Genomic DNA, 12,826 nt, shown 5'->3' on the forward strand with positions numbered 1-12,826 from the left:
CTTTTCTACAGAAATTGAATTACGCCAAGTGTTTGGAGCCGTGAAATGGTGTATGTGTGTTGTTTCAATGATCGAGCCACAACTTAGCGTGGTTCCATTGAATATGTTCCATATTCCATTGCATATGCATAAACATGCATAAAAACATTTGTACCTGAAGGACCAGTGAGACTGATATAGCTCTTGCGAATAATGTTTGATGCTCGAAGGCTACAAATATAGAATGAAATGAACCCACACGGTATCCGTTCTCATAAACAATCCGTGCGCGTGAGATACCGATGCTCCCAGAAGAAGAACAATCTGTGTTCGATAGTACCGGTGGATCTCGTCCTGAGGGTCTTCTCAGAACATTTCCTTACAGATTCACTGTATTTTCTTCTACATGTTCATCATGTTCACTTTCTACCATGTTCACCATAGCCTTCCGTAACAACCTTAACGCAGTTCTGTACAAATTACTCGGGGTTTTTCTTGTTCTACGTGCTACCATTGCACAGCCTGGTGTAAGGCGCGGTGCTGGTCCGAAAAAAATCAAAAAATTAAAATTAAAACAGTGCCGGAAACATTAGGCAAAAAAATTCGCGCCGTGAGACCACCTATCGCCTGACGTGTCGGTCCACTATTAGGAAGGTTCGGCGCTCCTCTGGGGCTTGAATTTGTCCTCTACCAACGCCACCGTAACATTTTCGACGCAAGCACCGCAAGCGGAAGCCAAATGCCCAACAGAAGTCAAGGAAACAGTGCACGCGCACTGTTACGCCGGGAGATCGGACAGGTACAGCTCCTTTCGTCAGAGAGTGCTGAAACAGTCTGGGCTCATTGGAGGAACGCTACGGCAGAACGCGATTATATGTGAACTGCTGCTTGCGGACCCGGTAGCGCCAACCTGTTTCCGAACGAAGCCGCTGCAAGCAACCGTAACCGCAACATTGTGAACCAGACTTTAAAGGTACTGTAAAGCAGCAGGCAAGCTGTTAATATTTAACAACGTGTCAAATATAATATAAATAATAAATATACAATAAATACAATATACAATACAAATACCATACAATATTATAATATCATATAAATATAATACAATACAAGAAATATAAAAATTTCAAACATATTCAAACAACTTGCGGCACTTGAAAGATTATTCCGAAAGAAACTCACACTGCAAATTTCATGTGCGACAGAAAACTCTAAATATTTTTAATCACGGCTGAAATTGCGGCGAATAGACGCGGGGCGACGCCTGGTGGGAAACGATCGCCCATTCGTCGAGCAACAGTGTTACATGTCGCCAACCCTGTACCGGCTAAGTCACGGGCTAAGTAGGCGGCTTCTTGAACTTTCTTTGAAAAGGTTGTTCAACCGAGATAGCTCCTGACATGTATTCTCTCAATATGCAAGAACATTGGTACATCATGGTTGAGCAACAGAACTATCAGCAGAATCACCATGACTGTACGCAAAAATGCACCACGTCCGGCGAGCTTGCGTGGTGATGGTAGCTGTTGCTGTACGCTCCCATTGTTATTGGCATGTTTATGTTCGCCGCCTACATGGCGGGAACTGCGGAGTTCATGTAGGGTCTTAGACGCAGGGTTGCCCGTAACATTACATCTGAATTTTCTATAAAAAACAAACAAACAAAAAAACTACGAGGTGTCTTTTAACGAAATTTGTGGCGTTTGTATACTGAGCACACAGGCTCTCAAATGAGCCATCAATATAAAATCGTATGCCTGCTGCTTTACAGTACTTTTAATGGTCGTAGCTCGACAACCTTGCTTTGCTCTTGTTCCTAAAACGACGAAAGGAATCCATGATTGGAAAAGCCTCAGTGTCGTTTGACCAAGAAAACAGGTGGATCGCAGAGACATCCCGAAACAGCAATTCCTCTTGGTTTTCTCATCAAGGGACTTCCATGGCCCTGTCTGCGTTTATGCTATTTTGCACGAACCGAATCAAATTGCTCTAAACAGCTATTCTGAATTGAATTATTTATGATAATCTGGTACCCGCTACCCGTTCTCTCACCTATCATTCATTATTCGAGACGAGCAAGTACGGTGTTTAATATGATTTTTTTACGTTCCCGTTTTCTCTGTCAATTTGAAAGAAAGAAAGGATATAAACAAAGAAAACTTTGCCTCGGCATATTTGGAAAAGGCGAGCGGAGCGACACGTACGCCCATGGAGACGGCAAATATTCCTGCTTCCATTCTTGGAACGAACAAATCAACCCCGCACGTTGTGCAATTGGAGAATGGACTTAACAGTGTTAAAGTCTTAGAACATATTCGCGGTAGGCTTTGTGCGTTGCTGGGAATACTTAACAAGATTACGGGACGCACTCTAAATCAGCACTTGGCAATCGTAACGGAACGTCCATCACGGTGTTATTTATTTTTTTTTCGTCTTTGTATTGTCTCGGGCTCTGTCTTCGAGAAGAAAAGGCATTACGTCTCCTTTTCCAAAGCATTCTCGAAAACGCACTTAGCCTATAAGAGCTCAAATACAGCTGTTTATAAAGACGTAAGTTCTATGGGAGAGGTTTTGAGAATATTCTCAATTCGAAAGTGTAGACGTGATACAGGTGAGTTACGATGGGTCCTCGAGCTACATGCCAGTACATGACGCCATTGCGTTGAACAGCGGAATCATTCTAAACAAAGTATTTACAATTTACTTAAATAAGTCTTTTGAGAAGGACGACTGATCTTCGCGGACGCCAACGTAAAATCACGCCACACACGCACACCGTTGTCCCTTCTTTCCTTTCATGTCATATAACGTAGAAATGAATAGGTGTAGCAGTGCCAGTAGTAGTAGTAGTATAATAGTGGTACTCTCCCTCCTTCGCTACGTGAACACATAAAGTCGGAATTCGTCTGCTACTGCGTTTCGCCGTCCTGCGAATTCAAGAACTCACAAATGATTGCAGCTAACTTGGAACCTGTAGACCTGAATCCGTAGACAAAAAGTGCAACACGCTTTCTTGAAAATCAGTCTTGAGAAAGATATGGGACCGTTTTGAGCTTTATCTTAAAGATTTCCCATTTAGTACCCGGGGACGTTCAATCGCAAGCACGTTCGTGATTGGCTACCGGCGTTGAAAACACGATCCTGATTGGCTGACTCGTAGTTGTTACGTCACGTCGACGAGCAAGCATTCCCGCAGGGCGTCAGTCGTGACGTTGCCCACCTCTGTGAGGCCGACAACGGCGAGCCCTATCGCCATAACCACCACCACCGATGAGGAAGCGGGATTTCTCTGTCTAGGTGGTGTTGCTGGTGGCATCTCAAGGTCACCTTAACCCGACTGGACAGACGACATTTTGATGCAACGAAGGTCCTGGGTCCTGGCCCCCGACCAAACAATTCCAAGCTCTGCAGGCGTTCGCGCAGCTTTACAGACACCTAAGCTGGTGGACGTTCTGCGACTTCACTGTGACAATCATATGACGTATGTGACACGCGACTGGTATTTTGTTTCCATTTTTGGTTTGGTTCGGTTTGGTTTGGCTTTAAGGAAAAAATAAAAAAGGAGATTTTGGCTTCACTAAAGTGAGGCCCGCAACTCCACATCACTTGCACCAGCTACTTTGGTGGAAAACTCCTTGAATGATTATGCTAATGAAGGTCAGAAGGAGGATGGCGATGTTGATGCTGCTGCTGCTGATGATTAGTGGTTTCTGAACTACCGTATTAGTTGCTTTATTAGAATTTAATTGAACTGGAGTAGCCGGCTCTCTTCATGGGAACCACATTTTCCATTTTATTTCGCCTTCCACTAAACCAAACCATGTCTATCTAATGATATAATCAATCAATCACTCTAATTGTGACGGTGCTACGTGTAAGTGAAATTGCATCCCGTTGGCTCAGAAGGTGGGACTCGTAAACGTTTTCTCGCACCGTTGACTGCAGTTCCTGTTCTCCGTTTTCGGCATCTTCCGGTAAAATCAAAAAAGAAAAAGAAGAAGAAAAAAACGAAAAAGAAGAAAGAGACTCGTACGAGACGTACACCAACTTCAAGATCAACTTTGTACGTATTCGAAAGCAAAATCACATTTAAAAAATGCCACATTTGTTTGTATGCGCCATCAGCCGCCCGTAACAAAATGTTATAAGCGTTCGTCGTTACTGAACGCGATTCTCAAACTATATACAGTAGTTGTCGGACAGCGCGATGGGACAAAGATAGTCGCAAGTGTGTCTCGCTTTTTTTTTCTGCAGCGATTCTCAGCCTGTGAGTAATGCGTGCTGGCACACTGATGAATCAGACGTGCTATGTTTTGATAGGGCCTTCCGCTGCGCCTCGCTGTCGCTGTAGCTCGTTCAATGTCGTCCGCAGGGAAATATGCTTTCCTACTCTCATTGCTGACACGCAGGGCAAGCGTAAATAAACAAGGTTCTACACAGATGCGAAATTACGAAAACCCGCCGCACTCTTAAAAATGAACTTCACCACATAGCACGCTCCTAGCCAACCATCGTCCCGAATGACGACTTTTTTTTTGTGAAATGTGAATTGTCAGAAAAGAGGCGGGCACGCCCCGCGCTTTCAATTCACGAATTAAGAGTGATAGAGATGTCACTGTACGATGGTTGGCCTTCAGCGTACTATGTGGTGAAACTTTGTTCTAAGAGTGCGCTTATGCACGACGCCTAGCGTTGTTTCCTCAATTGTTTTCACTTTTTATTCAACGTAGAAGATACATATACCTTTACGTAGATTCCAGTTTTGTTTTTGTTTTTCCAAAGATGTTGAAATGAGATGAATGATGGTAATCAACGACTGAAAACTAATGGAGGTTGACGCCGGGAATGACAGGAAGCCCTTTTTTCCTAACTTATTCCTTTCCTTTCTTTCTTTTTGTTTATTTTGAGTGTCTTTCTTTTTGGAATAGCAAGCTGGCATTAGTCCGGCTGCCATTTCCTTCTTTTTCTCGCTTTTCATTCTATTAAGCATGTACTCTTAAAAATTAACATTACCACATAGCACGCGCCAAGCCAACCATCATCCCTAATGACGTCGTTCTCTCCCCTGATTTGTAGAAAACGGGAGGCCGCACGCCTTTTTGTGACACTTATGCAGAAATGTTAATTGTCACAAAAAGGTGCGCGCCCACGCATTCCACCAATCAAGAGCTCTGTAAAATGGTTGGCCCTCCAGCGTGCTATGTGGTGAAGCGTTGTTTTAAGAGTGCATCGCCCCCCACCCCGTTAACGTCCATCCTTGACCCTCAGAAAAGCAACGCAGGATGCCCCCCCCTCCTCCCCCCCCCCCACTATGCTGGCGCACCTAACCCATCAGAAACGATGACACAAGCATGACGTGTTGCTTTTCATTGTTTAAGTGCGCGGAAGATATACCAAAAGACACCGGTCGATGCTGACGTGTTATTAATTACGGCCGGAGGGAAAGTGCAGACCCTTCAACAACGGCTGTTGTTAAGCGTTTGTGTCAGGCCCCCGATCACTCTAGATATTAACTCGATCCTTCTTCAGTCTGCCCTTCGATTGGCTGCGTCATTGTAAGACTCGCTGAGCGAAATTGATGATTGGCTGTCGTCTGTGCCGTGTCTCGGTGAGATTTAAGCCCCTGAACGAGGCTGGGAGGAATAAGATAGATTGGGACGTGAAACATGCCGGCATCCTGATCCTTTTAACCGTTTTTTCTTTTTCTTTTCTTCTCCTGGAATGTCACCTTGTTTGGACAGCGTCGTCGTTTACTGTGTTTTCTTTGATGCGCTGAGAATGTGGAAAGAATAAATGGATGGCGTTGGGACAATATTTCATGAAACTCATATTATGTGTTTAGTTTTTCTTGGCAACATCAAATTTAAACGTATTATAGCAAAGTGGTACCAGTGGTGCCGTATAGAAGCGTTTGTCAAAGAGAAGTATATCGGCTGCTCCAAGTCGATATCTGGTTGAAGAATATTGGTAGTTGATGCCCAGAACAAGGCTCAATGTGTGCCTTGAGCGATGCGTTAGGGATGCTGTTTGATTTTCATATATTTAGTATCAAGCGTGAAAATATTGTGACAGCCGCTGGTACTGCCATCTGTCATCATTAGATCCCACTTGTACGAGTTCAAGGTCCCGTTGACAGTTGCACGACTTGCCTGTCTAGCCACTAACTCGTTAACGTTCTACGTAGTATTTGCCTTTACATATTATGTGGACATAGGAACCGTCAGTTTCTATATGGGTTAGTTAGTTAGTTATGTTTAGTTTAATAGTCACTCGTAAAAGAACTCTACTGTCCACCAGGAGCTTCAACACGGGTCGGATGTAATGCCGGTATTGACGAAGTCGACGAACCTCCCGTGTCACAATCTGAATAAACCGCATTGACCAATTTTTCTTGCATATAACTTATACTATAGAATCACTGACATTTTATACTGAAAATAATATTCAACCAGTTTTGCCATTGGGCCCGTCCTGCACTGTGAAGCCGCTGCTTCATGCACTCGGTGCAATTGGCTCGAGGGATCCCTATACAGCGGAGGGATAGTACGGTGGAGAGTCACCTGGAAAGACAAAAGGCTTGGATCGGATTAGATACTGTGGTGTGAAAGGTTGCTGTTATTTTACGAAACTCCATTGAATTGTGTGGCGGGGACATGACGTCGTAGCAGTCCCTTTCGTGTACTATACCATGGCGGCAGAATGCGTGGCAAGAGCAGACGCCGGATGTTGAGAGTATGCCGGAATTCTCTCCCTGGAAAAACGGGACAACGTCACTCCCTAAGAACCAAAGAGGGCGCGAGCTTCAGAAAAGAGACGCCGCGGCCGCTCAGGCGTCTAGGCCTTGTCCCTACTTGTGGGAGAAGAAAACTGGGCCCGTGCCGCCATGCGGAAAGTAGGACGAGGAGTCGGCTCCGCTCCCCTTTTCCTCACCCGCGCTCTCGTTATGAAACGTGAATGCACGGGACGTCGTCCGACACCGGCTACGGCTACAGGCTATATACGGCCACAACGCGCCGCTGCAACGCTGTCGCCTGGACAGTCGGTTTCGTTCTCTGCAAATCGCTTTCTAATCTACATTGATCATGGACAACGACCACCTATTGCTAACAATAAATAAACAGTTCTTACAGCGTCTCTAATCTGGAGAAATCGGAAGCGCGGTGCAGTAAAACAGCGTCGTCGTGGAACTGCCACTTGGGACGTCGTTTGCAACTCGTCGCCAGTTATACGCGACCAATTTTCTTTCAAAACCGTGTCCTTAAATTCTGCATTCGTCCTGTCATAAAGAAAGGGATTTTCCCTTACGTGCCCAATAAATATTTCTGTGTCGTCTACACACACCGTCATGTCGGGTTGACAGTCACCACGTCACCGCGTTCAAATTTGTTTGGACGTGCTTGCCATGCCACCGGATGTAAAGAAAACGTCACATCCTTCTCTGGCTACACGCCGTCCGCGCCCGCGATCAGTCGTTCACAACATCAGAGCGCGACTGGTTCTGCGGGAGAGAGATCTGTCCCCGTGGCGAGGTCGAGGACGCCCTTGACGCCGTCGCGGGAAGCCGCGCGGCAGCTCTACCGCCTAGTACGCCCTCTCCCTCCTCGTGTTAGAAAATGACGTCACGCCGCCGGAGCCTCCGCGGCTGCGGAAGTGACGCTGAATCTTTAAAATTCGTTTATTTATTGATTATTCGGTATCGGTTTCATAGATTGATTTCCGCAGACGACCGTCCCTTTAAATCCCCAGGACGGGTTTGGCGTTCCGGAGGACAGGGAAGATTTGATTGGCCGTAGTATGGAAGAGAATTTGTCAGTGACGGAATCAAAGTAACGAGAAAATGAGTACGCAGCGACCTGCTTGGACCCGCCCTCTCCGAGTGTACCACTTATCTCCGTATTTAGAATTCTCTGAATGACAAAAACCGTCATAAAGATGGCCATGGCGGCACGTTACACGTAATTTGGACTATAAGTAGTTACTTTTTGCAGAAACTCGTTCCAGCAACTAGATACTTTTCTAGAAAAGGAACTTGTAACTGTAACTAGCTTCCGCTTTTTGTTAAAGTAACTGTAAAATGTAACTGTAACCAAGTTACTGGGGTATTGCACTATTTTCCACGCGTCGGCTGCCTAGTGTCAGCTTGTCGCGACTTCAAATGCTCTGCCATTTTTCACAACTACGAATTACGCGAGTTCTGTCATCTCACATGCAGCCATGTCTAACTAGTCATACCCTGGTGTTAGGGCCCAATGGAAATCCTTTTATAATAATACAGCTATGTTTGTAATACAGCTCCGTTTATAATACAGCTATGCTTGGACAGTGCAAGTACTAAAAACATTTGTTGGCCTATATTTATTCTGCTTTGTTATTAAAGGTAACTGTCAAGTAACTTTATCTGTAGCTGTAACTAGTCACGTTTGAACAAGAGTAACTTACTGTAACTCAGTTACTGTTTTTGCTAAATGTGACTGTGAATAAGTTACATTTTTTTACGTAACTTATCTATGACTGTTGTAGTCCCCATACCCCCAATGGACAGCTCAGAATTCTGCGTCGATAACTCTGCTTTGTCTGTCTGTTGGAACTGCGCAGCTCCCAGCGGCAAGCAGCAGCAGCAGCAACAACAACAACAACAGCAACCACCACCGGGTGTTCCAGCATCGGGGGACTGGCAACTCCAGTCCCGCGTTCCCGAAGCCACGACTCACCACACGGTTAGGAGGCCGATGGCCAGAAGACAACACTCCGTCTCCGATGAGCACGACCTCGAGTTGCAACGCTCACTCATGGAGCTCGAGGTAAGCCTGTCCATATGTTATCCGAACTTATTCTAGCAACGTACAGAAGTGACGCAAACGACCAAAGACATGGGTGCACGGCCTTCGTTTGTACCAAACATGGGGAAGGAAAGCGCAGATCGCGTGAATGGATTTTGCACCTAATATACCCAGCGAGATTTTTTTGCGATTTTAGTACTGCTGTAAGCCATTTTCCAACCACCGTATAGTCGTGCGGGCGCTTCGAGGAAAAAGAAAGACTGATTTTAGTCGTATTGTAGACTAGATGCATGGCCGTTTATACGATTTAGGGACTATTTGCAATGCTAGGGGGTAAATTTCAGGGCGAGGGGACTAAAGTGGGGAGCAATTGCTTCCCTATTTACTCCTTCTCCTTTCCTATAGGGTGTATAGCCTGTATTGGAAGGACTATTACGTCGAAATTATTCCAAAGCACCGTCTCTCTCACTGGTCTTATTTGTTGCCATAGAAACTTAGAATAAGTGTCAAAGTTGGACACCTGAACAAGATCGCTCTTCCAGCGAAAGCTCAACTAGCTGTGAAGCATAAAATTTAGTGCTTACCATGGCCGATTCATGACACTCAGTAACAGCTCCGCTTCTGCCAATAACAGAATAAAGTTAAGGCGAAACCGAAACTAAGTCGTTCTTTGTGACGTCACAGGTATGGAGCGCACTTGATGAAGTGCTAAGACACAGCAGACGTGACTTTCCCTACAACCGCAGCGGCGCGAAATAGATTTCCTTCACACGTGACCTTTTTTGGCCAAACTCCGATCCATTTTCGGCTCCTACCAAGAAAGGAAGTCCCCCTTTCTGAGGTCGATGAAGGCTCCGAACTTGGTCCCCTTCTCCACAGATGGCCAGCGTGCGTAGCCAGCGTTCGAACATCGATCCCATATTGCGGCGGTAAGACTAGAGATGGCGCCAACGGTCTGTGCGGCATATTTCGACCACAAAATAACGCCGTCTTTGTCGAAAGGTCAGCTCTGAAAATATTTCATTGCGGCAGAATGGCTTCGAATATGCACGTTGTGTGACTCCAGACTCGAATGGGAGCTCGTTGCGAAATGATGCTATAAAACATGCGCGTTCGATGTCGACATACCATATGCCACTCAGATATAATTTGCCACGCGCCTTGTATTTATTGCGTTCGTGTTTTTGATCCTGTTTGTTGGATCCCCTAAACTCTGGTTTCATCGCACGACTAAAGATTTTTGCAAAAAGTTCGAAAGTGATATAGAACTTGCATTCCATGTGCGATATGTCAGGCTTCCAGCTCAGGAAATGCAACAGCCATCCTACGGGACCTGCCGCTCGTGGCACCAGTTCTTTTGGTTCATCCCTGTGCCTCTCAGCGTGTTTTATTAACCTCCTTCCTCCTCAACCATATTTGCATTTATTTGTATTTGCATTTCGTCAAATAAGTAACACGTTTTCGTTGATTAGTTCATTAATAAATCTTATTCGGTTGCAAAATAGTAATGGTGATAAAAGTGATAATGTCAATTCCGACATGGTGTTATCAGCGCTTTTATACACTCGGACGAAGAAAGGGATATGTATAGGAAGGACGTCGCTGTACTCTCATCTAACGAATTTTGTACCAACCATATGCAGATACAAATTTCGTTAAAGGGACTGTGAAGCCATTTCGAAACTTCTGAAGAAATAACGTTGTAAATGTTAATTTATGTATATACTAAACATGCACATCGAGACGCTATGTTTCTGGGTTTCTGCAATCCCGCGTTACGATGCTGTTGCACTCCGAACGCCGCGCGCTGGGCGAGCTCCTACGTCGTTCTCACCTCCTCGCCCGTTTTGGTAGTGACGTTTTATCGTGGATAAAGGATGTGCATACATTTCCGTTATCATGACAACGTATAGGTGGCTCTAAAGAGGGAGCTGGCCACCGGAGGAGCGCCTTCTGCTGGTTGCGTTCCGGAATTCCCCCGGGTTGACCCGAGAGCTGAGGGTAGCTACTCTTCCATTCAGCATTCCAGAATCCGAACCCAATGACGTCACGACCCGCGTTCCCCAAACGGTTCGCCTATACCAGTAGCACCTCCGGATCGACTGCCGCTACTTCCTATCAGATAAGAGTATATAGCTAAGAGTAGTGACTTCAGAGCTGTCGTCTGCTTTTTCTGCTGCTCGTCTTGGCTGCATCGTGTAGGACGGCCGGGAATTAATTTCGGTAAGGAGTTTGGCCCCAGGTGTTTCCGTCAGAGCAGCATGCACGGAACCATGCATACAACACACATCAGCTCCGACAGAATTCATGGCGCCGGGAGGGGAGAAGAACACAACGCACACATTCTCTGTATGTCTGTCTCTCTCTCTCTCTCTCTGTGCGTGCATGCGTGCGTGCGTGTGGGTGTGTTGTGTTCTTGTCCCCTCCGGCGCCATGAATTGTGTCGTAATTAAGCGACTCGCTCGCGTCAACGCTATTTTACCCACGAGCTCGTTGCATGTGAAGGTCCAAAGCTGATTCTATATATGCGTTTGAGAGCTGGCTGCGGACCAGAACAGCTCTACCGTTTCTCGAAATGCGCGGTAAATACCCCTAATTCAATGCGTGAATGCTTTACGAACACACGCAGATGACTCCACGCTGCAGTCGACACCGTCACAGCAAAGCGATGCAGCGGGCAGAGGTTCCGATGTCCCGAGGCTCAAATGTCACTGCCGTCTGCTGTCGCCATGCTCAGTATCGTACTCGCTCCCGTTCCACGACCAACTCGAGGATCGCCTACCCTCCTGTACAACTCTGTCACGTGACAAACTCCTACTCGAGTGTTTGTTTTGGAACGCGGCCGATATGGTGGCCTTCGGGTACTTCTGGCAAACGCGCACGGATAAAGCGTCACTTCCTGTTTGTCTGCGACGGTCTCTCAGCGCCGTTCGGCGACACCGTCAACGGTGAATTGAAAACAAATCGCAGTTTTCAGAAACAAACAGTTAAAAACCGTTCAAATGAGGAGCGTGAGACATTGCGTGTCGGATCCACGGACTACAACGTATGAAACGGAGCTATACATTTAGTGGGTTGCATGGGGTTTCTCAACCCTCTAATAGGGGTATACCCGTTTTAATGCTGACAGCGCCCTGCTTTAGAAGTTACGTTTTTTTACGAAACTCATTTGAATTTTTATTTAAATAATGAGCGCCTCCCACTCATTCACACGGTGCGCCGCTTGTAGGTGGTATGGGACAGATACTTGTAAAAAAAGAAAGCTCGTCGATTGGTGCACCCGTTCGCGAATTATTTAGCCTGGGGATTTAACTGAGACACCCAGTATATATATACGAGACACACACACAGACACCTGCACACACTTTCCTACACTGTATTCAGTTAAGGAGTTCTACGCGGGCCGTTCAATGAAGGCTGTCACAGAGGCAATGGATTCTTCATTGCCATAGCAACGAGGCTTGGTCTCCAAGGCGACTAGGGAGGCAGATTGCATCCGCGTGGAGAGGATGAAACATCTACGGACTTAGGTAACGCCTCGGAATTAACTTCCTCGCGTATTATCTTTCCCACAAAAGGGCCATGGTAATTCTATTTCGTTCTATCACGATAGATCACATTAAGGCCGGTTCACAATAACGTTTTCCTCATCCGTGCTTTTCATAGAGCAAAAACGGGCCCAGTGGAACCTACGGGGCCCGATTGTCTTTGAATTTGTTGCCGAACTAGCTGAATTGCAGTTTCTATTTTTGAAACAAACGAACGACAAACACATGGTAGTGTGAAACCGGCAAAGGTTTCGTAGGAAGATTAAGAAAACGTTATCTATCGATGTATCGATAAGCAGAGATACCATTAGATTAGATAAGACAGAAAGGAGAAAAAATGGAGGCGCTAGTCCTGACGGCGATACAGTCCGACTACTCCAGTCTCCCATGGGAAGAATAAACATAAACATCAAGCGTCAAAACGTTTAAAAACACGGGTCCAGGAATAAACAACTGGAGAGAAGTACTCAATCAAGGACCTAATGGAAGACAGACACTTTTGTACTTAAATAATTAAGT

General features: G+C 45.8%; 1 protein-coding gene across 12 annotated transcripts in view; it reads left to right on the top strand.

The window, feature by feature from the left end:
- LOC135367252 (coiled-coil domain-containing protein AGAP005037-like) overlaps nucleotides 1–12,826 on the top strand; it is a 270,487-nt gene that overhangs the window by 196,881 nt on the left and 60,780 nt on the right. For all 12 annotated transcript variants that reach the window (XM_064600423.1, XM_064600418.1, XM_064600412.1 and 9 more), the window contains one exon: nucleotides 8,575–8,780. In XM_064600423.1, the coding sequence (XP_064456493.1) occupies nucleotides 8,575–8,780 (206 nt within the window). The remainder of the gene's footprint in view (nucleotides 1–8,574; nucleotides 8,781–12,826) is intronic.

The sequence above is a fragment of the Ornithodoros turicata genome, chromosome 8, assembly GCF_037126465.1.
Source record: "Ornithodoros turicata isolate Travis chromosome 8, ASM3712646v1, whole genome shotgun sequence".
In the NCBI taxonomy this organism is placed as follows: Eukaryota; Metazoa; Arthropoda; class Arachnida; order Ixodida; family Argasidae; genus Ornithodoros; species Ornithodoros turicata.